We start from the raw sequence: 16961 nt of genomic DNA on the forward strand, positions 1-16961 counted from the left end.
ACGGACCGTGGCACGTCCTGATTTAGAAATCAATTAATTTCATGACAAATTCCCCAGTAAACTAGATCATGTTTTATAAGACGATCCCACCTTTGTCCGTCTTCAAGTTTTTTTTTTTTTTTTTTTTTTTTTAGTAAATCTCAGAAAACTTTAATTCCTTATCAGATTCAAAAATGTCTGTCAAGCAAAAGATTCTACTCTTCAAAGTTACTGATGAGCCTGGCAGCTCTATCCTGAACGAGTTGTAAAAATCCGGCGATTTTGTAGATAATCTGAAATGTTCACCCAGTAATCCTCTTTTTCGTGGCTAACATCTAATTCTTCTTATCATCTGATTAGGATGTGGAGGTTTTAATGCGGCCCGCCTCTGCGAACAAGCCATCGGTCCAAAAGCTCCGAGAACAGGGCATCCGGATTTGGTCCCTAGAGCTTGATGACTATAATGAGCTTGTGTCTGCCCTAACTGGGGTACATATTCTCATCAGTGCTATTGGACTCCATGATCTACTCTAGCAGAAGAAGCTCCTCGAAGCCGCGAAGCTTGCAGGTGTCAAAAGGATCGTTCCGTGCGCTTTCATCACGGTCGCCCCTCCGCAGGGTGCTATGCTGCTTCGTGATGAGGTATGGGTATTGTGGTTTATGAAAGGAAAAGGGCTAGTTGAACTGACCTTCACATCGAAAGAGGAAATCTACAATGCCATTAAGCTCTTGGGTATCCCCTATACCGTGATTGATGTTGGCTATTGGTATCAGATATCTTATCCGACTCTCCCGTCTGGCAAAGTGGATTATGCGCAAATCGTTCCAGTGACGGCTATTCATGGGGACGGGGCAGCTCCGAATATCCTGATTGATTTACGTGATGTTGGACGTTTTGTCGCACGTATCGTACTTGACGATCGGACCCTGAACAGATATGTCTACACGTCCGTCCTTTCCGAGAACGAAACCTTTCGTATCGCGGAAGAAATGTCTGGTGAGAAGCTGGAACCGTCTCGGGTACGTATACTCCCAATTACGTCTATTACTTTTAATAACACAAGTCATTTTATAGATACCGAATGAAGATATCGAAACTAGTGTCGAGCAAGCCAAAGCTGCTCTTGCCCATGACCCTCATGATTCCATGAAACGCATCGGCCTCTACATAGCCCAATACCAGCATAGCAAGTACGTGCGTCAGGACAACAGTCCTGAATATGCCGACTATCTGGGTTATCTTAACGCTAGAGATCTCTATCCGGACTTCAAACCAATAACCTTCCGTGATACTTCGTGGAGGTACTGGCTGGCAAGGGGAAGAAAGTGTATGCATAGTTTTATCTTGGTATACTACCCTGCTGGGGCCATAATCTTGGCCCTAAGCCCTGTTGTTCGATCCTGGAGATTCGAATAACGAGTAGAGGGCTATCGGCGGCAGGGGCGCAAGTTGAATTCGACTTAGCTTAGTGGAAATAGCGTCAACCAGAGAGTGGGCTGATATACCCAGGGATGCAGATTAGCTTTACAAATATTGCACGAGAGTTGGGCTGCTCACAGATTAATTACCGATACTGGGGAGCTAAAAGCACGTCAGACAAGTCAACCGAAGATTATAGTATCCCGATTTCTCGGTGTATTGCACTTTAGCCCCTGAAACAGGAACCTTCAGGATCAGCTCATGACAATTCCACCTTCTCACCAAATTCTTTCCCAGTAAGAAAGAACAGAAGGGACGAAGGGAGGTTTTGATCCCTGAGGGCCAAATGGGCTTCGAGAGCTCCGGGGTTTAATTATCTAGGGAGGCAAGTCTAAATCATTCGTGATATTGATAGTAGCATCTATAGAATGCTCTGCATTAGTGTATAAGGTTATTGGATAGATTATTTCCCTCGCGAGAAATATAAAGTCCAAAATAAAATTTATAGTAATTTCATTGGACTTTTTTGGGCCGCTAACGGCTACCGTACCCGGTGTTGGTCTGCCCCATCCCAACGAGAGATCCAACTCCAACGATGAAATTGAAGCTATTCACGTCGTCTCCCACCACCACCGTTATGAATTCCTATTCTAAAAACGTCGTATCCTAAAGACCCGTGAAGCTGCAAAGCACGTCCAAGAACCCAATATCAGCGCGTTATCGCATGAATTTGATATTCCCTATCAGCGCCTTCGGGCACGTCTTCAAGGACGAGAATCTTGATTCTCACGCCCTATTCCAACCAAAGCACATGATGACTTGCAAGAAAAGGCTCTGATTTGTTAGTTTCAATAGCTAGATAATCTTCATTCTCCTCTTACCACTATGATAATTGAAGACGCTGCAAATCATATTCTTCATCGGAACACGGACACTAATATAGATACCCGAGACGCGTACCGTTGGACATAACTGGGCCTATTACTTCATCAAAGGCCTTTCTAAGGAGATTAAATTGGTTCAGCAAAAGCGTAAACACAAGAAGTGCATGAATACCGAGGATACTTGCTATCTAAAGCAGTGGCTTCACGTCCTAGAGCGTTTTATTCTTTAAATCCCACCTCGGAATATTTATAATTTCGATGAAACTGGCTTCCAACTAGGCTAAATGTAGATTCTTTGCCAAATAAAATATGTACCGCCAAGGCGACAGATGATCCATCTGTTCAACGAAGGCACGCTTATTGCCTTAAGCCCTCAATCTACTTATGCCACGACTAGATATAGTCTAGGTCAAAGGGAAATATACATTGTCCGGAAGTCTCCTTCTGTAATAGGCATGTTTTGGAGCACGAAGTCAAGAAGAGAGCACGGTAGTACAGTATGCATTCTTGTCACTTGACTTTCCCCTTATGTTTCCATGGCCGATGTCTGAGATGTTGACAGGCTAGCTGGATTAATATACTCTCAGCCCGTTAACCGAGTCGCCTACAGGTATGGAATCTTTCTTGATCCATGGTATATATGGTAATTTTTAAATCGTAATAGAACTCTATCGTCTTGGAAGAAAAGATAGACATCTGATAGAAATTTGCGACTCGCCCGTCACCCATGAATTGCATTACTGACAAGCGTGCGCGCGAAACACGTACTTCGGTACTGTAGAGAGAGCCCTGAAAGTCCCCAGGGACTTAGGCAATCCCATAGGCATGACTCGCCGGTCATATACCAGGCCGAAGCTCGCTATTGAGATCAGAGCTTGTGTCTCAAAGGCCGAAGAGCGTCAATCAACTTGATTGCAAAATCTTTTGGGTGGGTGACGTATCCGTTGTGTCCCCCAGGAAAATCCACCAATGGCTTTTCCAGGATGTCCCCGAGTCTCCTCAAAGGATAGTAGGAAAGTGGGACTGAAGGCGGTTCCCCATGGGCCAAGATTACCCTGTCCGCACCGGCCACCAGCGAAACTATATCAACCTCATATTGAACCAGCGCGGGAAGTTCCGTGGCAAAATACACGTTCGACCTGTCTGGAGGTAGAGCTGCGAGCTCCTGGAGGACGGGCTCTTGTTTAAGTAGGGCGAGGTCGCGTTTGGTGCTGACATGAGGCATCAAGATCTTGTTTGCAGCCGCTGGGCCAGATTTGGAGAATGCATCGAGTACTTCATCCACCAAAGCTCGTTTCTGGGCCAGCTCGTGTGGTGGTAGCAAGGATGGTATGACAGGCTCGTGAAGTACCAATTTGGAAATCATCTTTGGGCAACGCCGAAGAAGTTCAAGGCCAACGGTTGAGTTCCCAGACGAGGTGAATTTTGAAACAGGTTGATTGGGAGACAGGTGAGAAATAAGAGCAGCACAGTCTTCTGCATTGTCTTTTAAAATGCTCTCGGCTCTCGCTTGAGTCCACAAATGGCTGCGGTTGAACCCCCGACGGTCAAACGTTACCACCCTATATTCCGGGAGTAGATGTGGGATCAATGGCTGGAAATACAAACAGGTCCCAATCCCAGGAGTAATGAGAAACAGGGTTGACTTGCAAGTATCACCATGATCCTCAAAGTAGATGGACGCCCCATCCACCTCTAGCCATCCGGTTCTTGGAGACATTTGGTATGAATTATATGCGGTAGCTGGAGTAACTGGAGTAGCAAGACGGGAACAATACAAGTTTAAGTTTTGCGAGGTCAGTTTCTTTGGAGGCATAAAGTCTTCTTGTAAACATGCAATTCAAAGTCGATTGAATATGATGGAAGACGAGGGAACAGATGTTCTATTGGGATAAACTAGATAAAAGCAAGGGAAAAAGAATTCTCAACTCACCTCAATCCACTTTCCGGCTTTTGGACTACTATTATAATACATTTGGCGGTGAAATTACTAAGATATCTGAGCAAGGGCGAATTAGAGAATGGCAGCACTCGTGCCATCCGAAAAATGATATATCATTAGTTGTGATAATATCTCAATAAAAGCTAGGGACAAGCTGCTGGACGGCCCCATATCAATGTATAAGAGAAAATGCAAAACCCCCTTGCAGACAATAAAAGTCTAATCAGTTGTGGCGAATGAGTTCGGTATGTCTCATATACCCAAGGGTAGCGTTCGGAAGATAAATAAATAAATACTCCGGGACTTATTAGGGACACACCGGATTGGCTAGTACCATCTCCCTTTCACCAATTAAAGGCAGGTCCACAGTGGTACAATTCTGCAGGTGTGATCCATGTATATATACTCCTCTCAAATATTTGTGTTTTCTGGCTACTTGTGTATGGCTGTCTGGATTACCTTGACATATCTTTAGCATTCTTATCATAAGGCGGTAGGGACCATCGTAACTATAATACAAATGGGTTCCGACTTCCTGATAACCTGATAACGACGATGTTAAGTATGTTTGGCAAAGCGGTCGCTTTGGCTGGCAGCTTGGGTGGGTCAAATGACTCGAGGCCACAAAGAATGTGAACACACTCATTAGGTCGTACAGGCAAATTGCGGTGTCTTTCTCTGTTTGGCATGGTTAACACATGCGTGTAAACAAGGATTGAAAAGAAGTGTTTGGTTGCCCTGTTGCTCTGGTTTCCCTTGCTGCATATGGTAAGTCTGCCCAGGAAACACCATAATAGACCTCCCACCCAAAGAAAAAGCGTCGAGCCAATTTGAAGCGGCAAGCCAGACTAAACTGGTCGCCATAAATAGAGACCCTTTCAACCAGAATGGCCATGTCACCGAAATAGACGTGTAATCCAGCCATTGCCGTTAGGGCGTCGAAGTCCTGCTCTAGATCATAAGGTTTACCATTCTCATCAAAGACCAGGGGATCAGGATATTTCCATCCATCTGTGAAAATATCGCTTTGTACACTCTTTCCCTTGCGTGTGCTTGACGTGATCAACCCTTGAAAGGGTGAATGACCAATAATTCTTCATATATGACGTTAGGGCACCATAGGTAAGGACAGTGATAAGTCTAGATAGGCAAGCTAGATAGTGTCGAGGACGTACGCTCCAATTCTCTCCTTGCTTCCCCAAATCGCAGGATCATCTGACAAGCAGGACTCGGGGAATATACTAATGATCTAGTAAGGGACTTGTCCTTCCTTCCCAATTGTTTAGGAGGTACAATCATAGCACAGAAATTCCTAGCTTCCACGAAGTCTGTATCTTTTTGCACCCAGGCAGATCGCTCGTACCTAATCGACATGGGAGACGTTGAAACATCCCCTTCTGTTATAATCGTTGGTGCTGGGGTAGCCGGGCTTACTCTGGCCTTATCCCTCGCTCGGAAGGGAATCACCTCCTGCATTTTGGAAGCCAGGACACTGGACGGTATACACCATGGATCGTCCATTGGCATTTTTCCAAATGGTGGACGATGTCTTGAAGAACTTGGAGTTCTGGGTGATATCTCGGAATCCGCACACTCAGTTCATGCTGCCTTTCTATGGAGCGAAGGCACACTCCTTCGGGTGCGGAGGTATCCAGAGATTGTCAATAAACGGTACTCTAATGCTTTATATTCTTTTGTTTGGTATTACATTCCAACTGACAGACTTATGCGTTCTGAACAGACTTGGATATCCATACCTTTTCTGCCGACGGAAGGTGTTAATCGATATACTGCGTCGTACGCTCCCTCCATCTACATCAAAGATCTTCTTTGAGAAGAGAGTCTGCTCGGTACAACAAGACACTAGGTCTGCAACAGTAAAATGTGCAGATGGATCAATATTCCGTGGGAATATCGTGGCTGGGGCAGATGGCTCTCATAGCGTCGTGCGTAGGTGGATATCAATGGATAAGCCTGAGATTGGCTACGTGGGTAGTAGGAAGAAAGGTCAGATGTTTGCTTTCCAAATGTATTCTATACCGCTGACACATCCCAAGAGACATCAAGCGAAGTATATTCGTGTGTATATGGCATTTCAGCAGCGATTGAAAAGCTACCAGCTGGGACAATGCACAATTCTTACGGACACCATTACTCGATATTCACCACCCGGAATGGCAGCGAAACATTCTGGTGCGTTTACATCAAGGGGCTTCAAATGACGGGGTCTGGAGTCGATGACCCTGCGGAAGTACTTGAACCGTTTGCTGATAAATACGTCGCTTTTGACGTGCAACTGCGTTCTCTTATTGCCACATCCGTGACTTGTGTACTTTTTCCTCTGGACGATTACCAGTACAAAAACTGATCGTTGGGACGACTGGTTTGCATTGGTGACTCGGTTCATAAGGTAACGTCTCGGAACGACCCCATTCAGCACGCCTAATTATTGATGATCGTTTTCCTCTCAGATGGCTCCCAATCTTGGTCAAGGTGGAAACATGGCAATTGAAGATGCGTTAACTCTAGCAAATTGCCTCAATACTTGCCTACCATCTTCGGCAGTTAGAGAAGATTTGCCACTCGGAAAGATTAGCGATAACATCCACAGGTGGCAGGATACTCGATATCATCGCGTAGCTGGTGTCTGGCATCAATCACGCTGGCTTTTACGCACGGAAACATTTTCCAAGTTCAGTGACTACCTCGTTGGCAGATATATCATTCCACATCTGGATAACTACCTGGCTGATGCGCAAAGTGAGATGATGAGAAGCGAGTCAGTTGGCATGGGCAACTACATCGTCCGAACCGCTAATACTAAGATGGAGTATATTCTAGAGGTTTTTGGTTATTGGGTTATGTACATTTTCGCTTTTGCTATTGTTTATTCTTTGGAGTTCGCTTCGGGCTTTCTAGAGCCCTTGGTACGTTAAGCGATATTCAAAGATGTGGACTTTGGTCTTGTACTCTGTACCCAAAGAGGTTACTCCGGCTCCCATGTGGGGAGATCGCCGATAAGGCCACGGAAAAAGTGTATCCCGAGACTACCCCGTTTACAAAGACCAAGTCCGAATGAACAAAGCTCTGGTTAGAGCAATCCATTTTTCACGTTGTGTATCTTATAATCAGAAACGAAGTGATCGAATGTCTTTACTGCTATGTACAGCGACTCCAAGTTATGGTTTGGCACAAACTGGATTGGACAATATGTCGAGTTCGAAAATTGCTCGTGGAAAATTGTCAAAAAGCTCGCAGAGAACGAGGCACGCTATACTCAAGAAGAGTTCGAGGAGAGTGGCTTCGATTCCGAATCGTGCAGCGTCTTTCTCTGCGAAGAGCCTGTGGGCTTCACTCAGGCAGTTATGAAGATTCGAATGCAGTATGCAGCCTCCCCCCTTGCTTCATCACATGTCTGACTCATGTTCAAGGATTCCATACTTCGAAGCTGAGTTTGAATAACCAGAAGTAAGGGCTCAACAGACACAGCCCGGTGTTCGAGGTCAAACCTTGCGAGAAATAAAAGCTCTCCGGAGACTGACCAAGGCGAAGTGCTCATGCACCCCTGGATTTAAAGCCTGGAAACATGAAAATCAAGACTGCAACGACTGGGTCCCTGGTGGATTCATCGACTACATTTTGATGACAAAACTCGAAGGAAACACGGTCTTACCAGAACTGGTCCTTACTTTGAGTGATGAACGACAGCAGCGGCTGCGAGAAGCATTTAGAACGTCATACATGTAAGTCTATGATACTGCTACCCGACCAGGATTGTCTACAACGTTGCTTACAACATTGTCCAGGGAATGCCTGGATTATGGCTTTCTCAATCTGGATAGGGGTGCCCAAAACCTTATATGGGATGAGGATAATGCGCAACGGTAGGTTTACAAACGAGCACTATCATTACGTTTCATGGAGCTTACATTATCTGTCTATAGCTATATTGTCGATTGGGAAACATGGTGCCGGCGAAAGCCACGTCACCAGTGGGATGACCGTGAATATTATCTACGGGATCTGCTTTGAGAACGGACTCTGTCAGTTAATTTATTATTATTGTTGCGATTTTTTGGAATCAGATCTCGAATGGTTAATATGATATTCCAGTTAAGCACGTCATCTACCGCATCGAAGCGCGGTACAGAGGCCTTGTATTTATACTCCTCCTTTATTCCGAAAGCCTCGAACTAGCCTTGACCGGGTAAACCACCGAATTAGCTATAAACTGCTTATTATACCGGCTGTGAACGGTGCTTAGACTTACGCTGCAAGGCTGATATGTACTGTTCCATAACAATAAAACCTGCAACGCTAGCAAGGTAGGCTATGTAATACTCCGATAACGTCCCATACTCAACGACTGCGCGCGCGGGACTTCCTGCTGAATCGTTCCGGGATGCCAATACCCCCAGATAACCATCGTGCAAACCATCGGCACAGCGTCAAACACGAAAAGCGGCCACTCATTCGCCAAAAGGTACCCCTTCTGCCCCAACGCATACTCGATAACCCGGAAGACTGAGCGGAGCATGATGAGCCAACTGACCGCATACAGTGGATACAGGTGATGTATGTAAGGCACTTCACTCGTTGGCGCGCGCTTCATCCTCTTCTCAAAGACCATGGCCGTGGTGATGAAGTCCGCCAGGTTGTCCAGAAAGCCTCCGGGTCCTTGCACCGAGCGATTTGCCGGCCGTTCAAAGCGTTTCAGCCTTGTAAGATCCAGTCCTGCTCCAATCTTCAAAAAGAAAAATGATGGCATGGTTACATTGCTCTGCCAGCATTCGAGGGGCGGAAAGCAGGGACTGGCACTGGCCAACCGGCGATCTCAGATGATCATCTAGGTACGCGTCTGAAGTGCTCCACGTTCCTAGACATCTACTACGTGTCTATATACTGTGCTTGGCCGGTGGTTTCTGAGGCATCAGGCCTTTACCTGTCTCGCCCCAGCCCCACCAAGCAGGGCCCAGTGCGTGCCTAGAGAGCACCGCCATGGTCTAAGCTTCACCTTAACCCTTGAGAAAATCCTTATCTCTGGAGGTAACCAATCCCAGACGAATCAAAGCCCTCGGTTTGTAGAGTTGGCATGTTGGTCTCTCCAGACCGACTTCCGGTCCAACCCGGCATATTATGACTAAGGGGCAGTATGCATCTCTCTGAATTTGCCCGTCTAGCTGCACTGTCTAGGAAGCATTTGATTGCAAAACATGTCGGTTTGATACATGCCCCAAACTCGTCGTGCCCGTCTGTTTTGAACCCATGCGAGCTTTTCCAGGATATACACGCAGCACTCTAGACGGTGGAGCGCGATAGTAAGAGCCCGGAAAGGGTACCTCTAACCCATTCCGAGTTAGACGGCATCTGGGCCGAATTATTACTCCCTGATACAGAATTATTGGGGTCGAACCACTGCGTGTCGTGGATACGCCCACTAGGTCAGCCTTCAGTAACGGGTTATAAGGATTTCGCCCCAACCACACTTATTTTATCCACGGACTGACAAGATTCTTGATGGGTCTAGATGCCCTTGCGGAGAAAATTGGAAATGATATGACCGGCTAAATCAAAATCATAATGCCCGGGGCCGTGTGATGACCAGGATCAATTATGTTCAAAGTCAGCTGGCGGCTGTCGATCTATGTACATATCATACTATCCTTAGTGCTTACTCAGATCTGTCGATTTTTATTTCCAATCACTCCATAGTAGCATCCCATGGGGTCGGTGGAGCTTTAAATCTGACTACAGGCCTAGGACCGGCGGGAAGGATGTAACCGCAATGATCCCGTCTGATATGGGTCAAGGCTCTAGGATAGATACTAAGATAGGTTATTCTTGAAGTGCAGCTAAGACGTTTCATTCTCAACTGCATGATTCTTCCCCCTTCTGCTAGATGTTTTACTTTTTGTTATCCAAAATTATTACTACTCTATCGATCACCACCGCTATCTTCTACACCAACATTTCCGGCTGGCTCAGCATTAGCCAAGCGTCCCGCACCGCAGCAATCAACATGCGCCTTGGTGGCTCCTTCAAACATTTCTTGGTATTGAGCCGCAGCCGCCTGGCCGTTATCGGAAAAGAGAACGATCGACGGGGCATTCGAGTGATCAGGGTGGACCGTATGTGGTACGACTACGGGATTAACCGGGATTCCTTAGATTGGCCTCCTCGTCGGGGAGGTCGTTGTATAGGATGTTCGCCCTATTTTTAATCGTGAAGCGGCCGTCGGGTAGGAATGGTCTGAGGCCTTGGGGAAGGGGGGGAGGGAAGCTAGTTACCATGATATTATTTCTAGGCGATTCGCTGAAGATACTGAGAACAGACTTCTTAATACACAGGATATAAGCAGCAAAGTAGGAGAGGTAGAGCACGCCGCCCTTTCGACATTAAGCGTTCTTGACTGCGAAGCTGAGAATCTGGGGCATGGCCTCGCTACAGATAAGGCCCCCATACGAATTTATAGTGACCATCACGGGCATTCCTTGCTCTGCCAGTCGCTCAGTGACCCAGGTTACCGCCATTTCATCATCAGTCAAGGTACTAGTGAAGAATCCTTGTCGCCCACGTTAGAGCAGCTGGGTAAGCGGTGGTGGACGATGGTGTATTTTGCGGCACGGAGTCCCCTCAGGAGGGAGTGATAGACTAACGACTTGTAGAAAGAGTCTTAGATAATAACGATGGTAAGAGTTTCGACTGCCATGAATTTTGGGTCGCGAGTCTGATAGAGCGTAATGACTGGCGACTTTATGAAGAAAGTAGAAAGTAAGTGGCGCGACGACAGTAGAAAGTCCGCTAACTCACCTCGGGTCTCATCCTAAGCCATAGGCGTGACGGCTGTAGTGCTTGGTTTCCTTCACAATTCTTTTCGGACAGTATTCTATCAAGCGCCAGGCAAGAGATAAACATTCGATCTTAGAACGAGCTAGTGTTGGGAAATGATTTCTAGAGAGATAAAAGGAATGCTGGACTGGCAGCGCATCTCATGGACCGTACCTTACAATTCACATCACGATCGAAATCTGTATAATGACGAAATCTGATACCCTATGCTCTGAATCAATCTGCGTACTTAGACTTAATCTCTAAGGACTACTCATTGAAGAACAGATACGATTTAATACAGCAAGCCGCCATCTTATTCTACTGTACTGAGTATGGAATATATTACATCAATCGCTTGAGGAGGACCATTTCTGTCGTAAGGCCGGGTCCAAAACTGCACGAAATGACATCTTGCTTCCCCATTTCCATTGACCGTAATCTGTCCAAGACGGCGAGAACTGCTACGCTCGAAGCGTTTCCCCGAGTTCGGTAGATCTCGTAACTCGCTGACAGCGCCTCATTGGGCAGTTGCATTGCCATCTGAGCACCTTTGATGATGGACAAGCCACCAGGATGAACGGCCCAGTCGAAATCTGTCGACGAAAGTTCCATTTTATTGGCCTTAATTAAGCTCTGGAACGGCGTTTGAAGAGAGGCAGCAGCGCACTTAGGAACCTGTTTCGACAGCGAGAGAAGGAACCCGTTGGACGTTACTTGATAGGACATGTGTTGATGTGTGTCGGGCGTGATACAGGTACGCCAATCGATCACACTGAAGCGCCTCGGGATTTTGTCACTCAAGCCATATGAGTTGCACAAAACCATAGCCGCTGCACCGTCGCCGAAGAGGGCGGGCCCAATCCCGACAGTATCCGATTGGGATGCAGCATGTAGCTCGGCCCGGATCTGGATACTGCAGATCTCACACGCAACGATCAAGACCCGGGCCTGTTGATGCTGTAGAGTTGCCGCCCTTGCCAGATTGGAAGCTACACGCAGTGCAGCTAGGCCTCCTGCGCAGCCAACCCCAGCCAGGAGAACTCGCTCTGCAGTAATCGGAATACCCAACTCCCGGGCCACGAGCTGATCATAGCCCGGGCTGCCAGCATTAGTCGCTGTAACTGCCACAACGTGTGTAATAGAGCCTGGGGAGACATGGCTATCGCTCAAGGCATCTAGGGCGGCACCCTTCGCAAGCTCGACCCCGTATTTGCGGAATGCAGCATCGACGTCTTCTGCCGTGGGGGGTTTGTCTTGATGCCACTGCGGGTCATTCCAAAGATCAACCACAGCCCGAGTTTCTATGCCAGTTTGTTCGTTGATTTTGAGTAGACTTTGGAGCCTGGGAGATTATCAGCAATCTCTTTTCCATCTAACTTGGTAGAAAGGAACCCACCAGGGGGCATTTTCCGGGTAATGCTTCGAAGCATATGCTTTCATATCCTCCGGGCCAATAAGCTTGGATGGCCATTTGGTGGCAAGACCAGTAATCGTCAAGCTATTTTCATTCTCCTGAACCGGAGGGGAAGCGTTTGATGTGTTATTAGCTGGGTTGGAAAAGGTGGCACCCATATTGGTTGTTCGATGATCAGAATAATCCACCGGCAGTAATTTATCAAAATCCAGCCAGTTCAAGTTTCACAAACCAGCATTTATGTATCCCGACATGGCTGGCTTGTGACAACCTTCAATATTACTTATCTACCTCTACTATTCTACATGCACGTTTGAGTGGCAGTGCCCAGAATGCCACGATTGGGGGCCAGAAAAGCAGCAGCCATACAGGGTGGTCACCAACATTTCTTTAATCTCTACCCGTGTTCAGAACAAACAGAGAGGGGGATATTGAAGGGAAACGTACTTGGTAGATATTGCTGATCAATTTCGGGTGCTTTAGTCTACAGGGTAGGTAGCGACATTATTAGTTGATACACTCCTACGCGGGTACGCCCTAATGTATGTGCTAGCCGCCTGGATGCTGAACCCTGCAGCTGGCCTCGGTGGGGGCTAATTCCCTTTGTTGTTATCCAGGGTATCTAGTGTAATGTGTATCTCTGAATTACATAACGAAAATGCATGCACAAGGCATGCGCTACCTCGGTTCGGCGTGCACCGGTGAGAAACCCGACATCGACCACGGTTATTGACACTACACTTATAGCCTTTCTTCCCTCTCCACCCAACAGAGAAGCAGCTTTTTCCTTCCCTTCCGTTACTGTCTACTTCCCATTCTCTCTCCTTATTATTGGAATAGACACCTCCTAGAAATGGATCCAGCTGAAGACCAGAAAAAGACGGTCTTGGCCTTCCGCAAAGGGTGGAAGACAGCCCCCTGGGTGCCTATCTCAAAGATGCAGGCTTATTCTGCGCGCCCAAGGCCGGTGAAGGGGCCACTCTTAGTTAGTAATACAACAATCCCCTGTCCTGTGTCCGAGGAGGGGGAAGATCTACGCTCCAAGCTCTGGCGTCTCTATCAATTGAAGAGCGAGGGGGTTGAGAAGCTTGACCCACCGGCACCCTGCTCTGACTACAAGGCAGAATGGCTTGGGGCTCGAAACGACGTGACGGACAACAAAACCCCTCAGCCAGACGGCACCGAACAGCAAATATTCCGTACAATAGAGCAGTACACGACAAATGACGTGACCCTTTTCTATATCCCAGGTGGAGCTTGGTTCCGTGCGGGTTCTCCGGGGTCCCGACCTCTGATCCAGCAGCTCTGCAAGCACAGTGGCTCGCGCGCTTTCACATTTCAGTATCGTCTGGCGCCGCAGTACACCTTGCCCACCCTCGTGCTCGACACTTTGGTGGCCTATTTCTACTTAATCGCACCCCCGCCGGGATCATTCCACAAGCCTATCGACCCCAAGAAACTGGTGCTGGTGGGTGAATCTGGTGGTGCGGTTCTTCATCTGCACCTACTTCAATTCCTCCAGTCCCTTCTACAGGGGTCGGAAAAAGCAACCATCACCTTGAATGGCCGTAATATTCCAATTGAGATGCCTCGAGGCTGCGCGTTTGTCGGCCCAGCGGCAGACTTTGCCTTGGCTCTTCCCTCGGTGGGAAGATTCAAGTCTGTGGATTGGTTATCAGAAGGCGCGCCATGGGTGCAGCCCGGGTTTCCAGCTGACCACATCTGGCCAGCCAGCCCGCCCCGAGGCGACCTGCATTGTGACAATTCGGCCCTGTGCCATCCCCTGATCGACCCCTCTACCTGGACTGATTGGGAGGGAATGCCACCGATGTGGATTGCCTGTGGCGAGGAGACGTTTAGCGACGGGGTCAAATTCCTGGTCAGGAACTTAACGACCTCGGGAGTTCCTGTCACTTTCCTGCAGTATGAGTTTATGCCCCATGTCTGGAATATCGTGATGCCGGGGCTACCTCAGAGTAAGCACTGCATGAAATTATGGGGGGAGGCTTGTCGGACGATTGGGACCGAAGCCCACCAACAAACGTCCACTGCCTGCTTGGTGAAGTTGGGCCGGTTGGAAATGGTTCCAACACACATGGATACTTTGCTGGATATTCCGAACGAGGAGGTCTTGAAACGGATGCGAGCGGCAAGAGATGGGCTGGCCAAGTTTGTCTGGAAAGGCCCTGGGGGTGGAGAAACCAAACTGTAATTCAGTTTTACCTGCTATACTATAGACCCATTATAAAGATACAATTGATACTGTATATACTGTACTTTAATGTCCTATCACTTCGGCTGCTTGGCCTCGAAAACTAAAATCGATCCAACCACGTCCACCTTCACATCCTTAAAATTGTCCCGAAGACCTTGAATCAAAACGTCAACGCCATCATCCATATTGCTGAGCCTTCTTTCCCAATTTAGAACGTTCAGCAGGATGCGACTGGCCCAGTTATGCCACGGACCGCGCCCGAGGATAGTAGCGCCGAAGACCACGCCGGAGGACTTAACTGCGGCCTTGGCTTTGGCAAAGACTTTCACTTTCTCTTGGGGAGGGACGGGGAGGGTGTGAAGAAGATAGGTTAGCGAGATCGAATCGTATGCCCTGCCCTCCGAGAAATGCGGAGGTGGAGGAATTGGTTCGTCAGATAAAATGTCGTGGCGATACGGATGGATTTCCACGGCCGGGTGGGATTGATGGAGGCGAGTCTGAGTTGTTGATAGAGGGCTGCTCTCCAGGTCAAGGAGGGTGAGGGTCGTTTTAGGGCTAGCAGGCTGGTGACGAGTGAGGTAGTAGCCGGTGCCTTTTCGTCATGCATCGGAGATCAGATCCCTCCAGAGATAGATATTTCGTGCAGAACTTTTTATCAGATGGGTTCACGTACCACATCCTATATCACAGTGATGAATGCCAATGTTGCGTTGGTGAAGCGGTACGAGCACTTCTTGGGTTGAGCATCGCCAGATATACGGGTTGGCAAAGCTCATCAGCCATGCATCGTAGAAGTAGAGGACAATCGGTGGGTATTTTAGCCCAGTAAATGGCCACATTATCGGTAGAATTGGATAGAGCAAATTCCAGTCTCTGAGAGGTATTTTGGTAGTATACCTCCTAACAATTGACGGAGGGAAAGACGCCAAAATTAAGCTGGTAAGCTGGTTGCTGTCTTGGCAATCAGCCTGGCCAGATTCCGTGACTCCATTCCCAGATCGAACATTTCTCCACTTTTTGGCCCCTAGGTAGCATTGAGGTAAGACAAGCCAACCGGCGTATTTGAGTGGATATTGATAAACATTGAGCCATTGACCCCGACGATCTGCCTCGGCCGCGCCGATCCCTATTTCCCTATTTCTGTAACTATGCGGGGTCGCCGCCTTCGATTAAGCCCTAAACTGGGGTGTCTATCACATTCACAGGGCAGAAGTTCATCTTCCCCTCTTCACTTATGCTGATTCCTAGCATTTATACTACTGTGCCAACCCATTGCCTGATCACACTTTCTCCACTTTCCATCTTCTCACTGCGTGCAGCCTTCATCCGCGCCCCTTCGCTCGACGTATCCGTCCCGAGACACTCCCTTAGGAAGCCATGTCGGACCCCAATATCCCTCTCGCCTGTCAGAACCTCCTTCACAGTTGGGCCACTTGCATCGATACAAAATCCTGGGCTAGTCTGTCGGCGATTTTCGCGCCCGTGATCGACATGGACTACTCGGCCCTCGGCCAGCCCAAGGCCGCCGCCGTTCAGCCTTCCGTCTATATTGACCAACTCTCCAGTCCAGACCAACTAGGAAACCCAGATATCCAGTCACACCATTTGGTCGGCGCATGCAAATGGACGCGGGAGTCGGAATCCCGCGTAAGCGTCGATTTTCAGATCATGACGGCCCTTCGGAGAGCTCCACGAGACGGTACTACGGCTGTGCTGGCTACCGGCCACGGAATTAACACGATGGTCTTCGCCGAGGCTGATGGAGAGTGGAAGATCGCGGCGCTGAAGGTCGGAGTCCTCTGGATCGAGAAAGATTTTGCGGCCGTTTTTACGCCCAGCCTTTAATTTGTTCTGTTTCTTGCTCTTTGCTCGGTTGGAGCGCGAAAGTGTTGTTGGTCGCAAGGCAGACTGCGATATGAGAATTTCCATCCATATCTAGGTACATGACACTAAATCCTTCGCACCACCATCTAAATGAGCCCTTCCCAAACACATACCCAGTCTAGTCTAGTGTAGAATGCAGTCTTCAATCACCTGGTTTTCAAGTGTGCAGGACTTTTAACCCAACCCGCTCTTTTTTTAGGCCCCCAGTTTTACCCTTGTTGCTTTGCCGCACGGGCTGACGTCTGCTCCCTGAGAGGGGCTATTGTGATGGGGAGTTGTAGAAGCGCGTTCATCTTCTTCTTCTTCCTCTTACTACTTCTTCACGCATTCTTAGCTAGACGATTGTCCAACACGGTCTTATGTAGAGGGTGTAGGCCTCACTAGATACGGGA

At 48.1% G+C, this 16961-nt stretch overlaps 9 protein-coding genes across 9 annotated transcripts; 5 read left to right on the top strand and 4 right to left on the bottom strand.

Moving 5' to 3' along the window:
* Positions 1 to 354: 354 nt before the first annotated feature.
* Positions 355 to 1396, top strand: LDX57_001714 (uncharacterized protein; the record flags this gene model as incomplete). The annotated part of the gene is made up of 3 exons (XM_046083359.1): positions 355 to 468; positions 514 to 999; positions 1055 to 1396. 3 exons carry the CDS (start codon positions 355 to 357, stop codon positions 1394 to 1396), a joined length of 942 nt encoding a protein of 313 aa, XP_045939316.1.
* A 1755-nt stretch (positions 1397 to 3151) lies between these two features.
* LDX57_001715 (uncharacterized protein) lies at positions 3152 to 3649 on the bottom strand (the record flags this gene model as incomplete). Its single annotated transcript, XM_046083360.1, has 1 exon — positions 3152 to 3649. One exon carries the CDS (start codon positions 3647 to 3649, stop codon positions 3152 to 3154), a length of 498 nt encoding a protein of 165 aa, XP_045939317.1.
* Positions 3650 to 7386: 3737 nt separating this feature from the next.
* On the top strand, positions 7387 to 7687 carry LDX57_001716 (uncharacterized protein; the record flags this gene model as incomplete). Its single annotated transcript, XM_046083361.1, has 2 exons — positions 7387 to 7607; positions 7657 to 7687. 2 exons carry the CDS (start codon positions 7387 to 7389, stop codon positions 7685 to 7687), a joined length of 252 nt encoding a protein of 83 aa, XP_045939318.1.
* A 180-nt stretch (positions 7688 to 7867) lies between these two features.
* LDX57_001717 (uncharacterized protein) lies at positions 7868 to 8113 on the top strand (the record flags this gene model as incomplete). Its single annotated transcript, XM_046083362.1, has 2 exons — positions 7868 to 7968; positions 8032 to 8113. The coding sequence occupies 2 exons, from the start codon at positions 7868 to 7870 to the stop codon at positions 8111 to 8113; spliced, it is 183 nt and encodes a 60-aa protein (XP_045939319.1).
* A 442-nt stretch (positions 8114 to 8555) lies between these two features.
* On the bottom strand, positions 8556 to 8993 carry LDX57_001718 (uncharacterized protein; the record flags this gene model as incomplete). The annotated part of the gene is made up of 1 exon (XM_046083363.1): positions 8556 to 8993. The coding sequence occupies one exon, from the start codon at positions 8991 to 8993 to the stop codon at positions 8556 to 8558; it is 438 nt and encodes a 145-aa protein (XP_045939320.1).
* Positions 8994 to 11330: 2337 nt separating this feature from the next.
* LDX57_001719 (uncharacterized protein) lies at positions 11331 to 12699 on the bottom strand. The gene is made up of 2 exons (XM_046083364.1): positions 12453 to 12699; positions 11331 to 12398 (listed from the first exon to the last, which is right to left on the bottom strand). The coding sequence occupies exons 1-2, from the start codon at positions 12626 to 12628 to the stop codon at positions 11399 to 11401; spliced, it is 1176 nt and encodes a 391-aa protein (XP_045939321.1). The 5' UTR covers positions 12629 to 12699; the 3' UTR covers positions 11331 to 11398.
* A 493-nt stretch (positions 12700 to 13192) lies between these two features.
* Positions 13193 to 14727, top strand: LDX57_001720 (uncharacterized protein). Its single transcript, XM_046083365.1, has one exon. The coding sequence runs from the start codon at positions 13324 to 13326 to the stop codon at positions 14680 to 14682; it is 1359 nt and encodes a 452-aa protein (XP_045939322.1). The 5' UTR covers positions 13193 to 13323; the 3' UTR covers positions 14683 to 14727.
* On the bottom strand, positions 14728 to 15603 carry LDX57_001721 (class I SAM-dependent methyltransferase). The gene is made up of 2 exons (XM_046083366.1): positions 15359 to 15603; positions 14728 to 15277 (listed from the first exon to the last, which is right to left on the bottom strand). Exons 1-2 carry the CDS (start codon positions 15522 to 15524, stop codon positions 14760 to 14762), a joined length of 684 nt encoding a protein of 227 aa, XP_045939323.1. The 5' UTR covers positions 15525 to 15603; the 3' UTR covers positions 14728 to 14759.
* Positions 15604 to 15860: 257 nt separating this feature from the next.
* On the top strand, positions 15861 to 16748 carry arp1 (scytalone dehydratase arp1). Its single transcript, XM_046083367.1, has one exon. It carries the CDS (start codon positions 16063 to 16065, stop codon positions 16528 to 16530), a length of 468 nt encoding a protein of 155 aa, XP_045939324.1. The 5' UTR covers positions 15861 to 16062; the 3' UTR covers positions 16531 to 16748.
* The last annotated feature ends 213 nt before the right edge of the window (positions 16749 to 16961 follow it).

The sequence above is a fragment of the Aspergillus melleus genome (genome assembly GCF_016097325.1).
Source record: "Aspergillus melleus strain CBS 546.65 chromosome Unknown contig1, whole genome shotgun sequence".
NCBI classification, from domain to species: domain Eukaryota; kingdom Fungi; phylum Ascomycota; class Eurotiomycetes; order Eurotiales; family Aspergillaceae; genus Aspergillus; species Aspergillus melleus.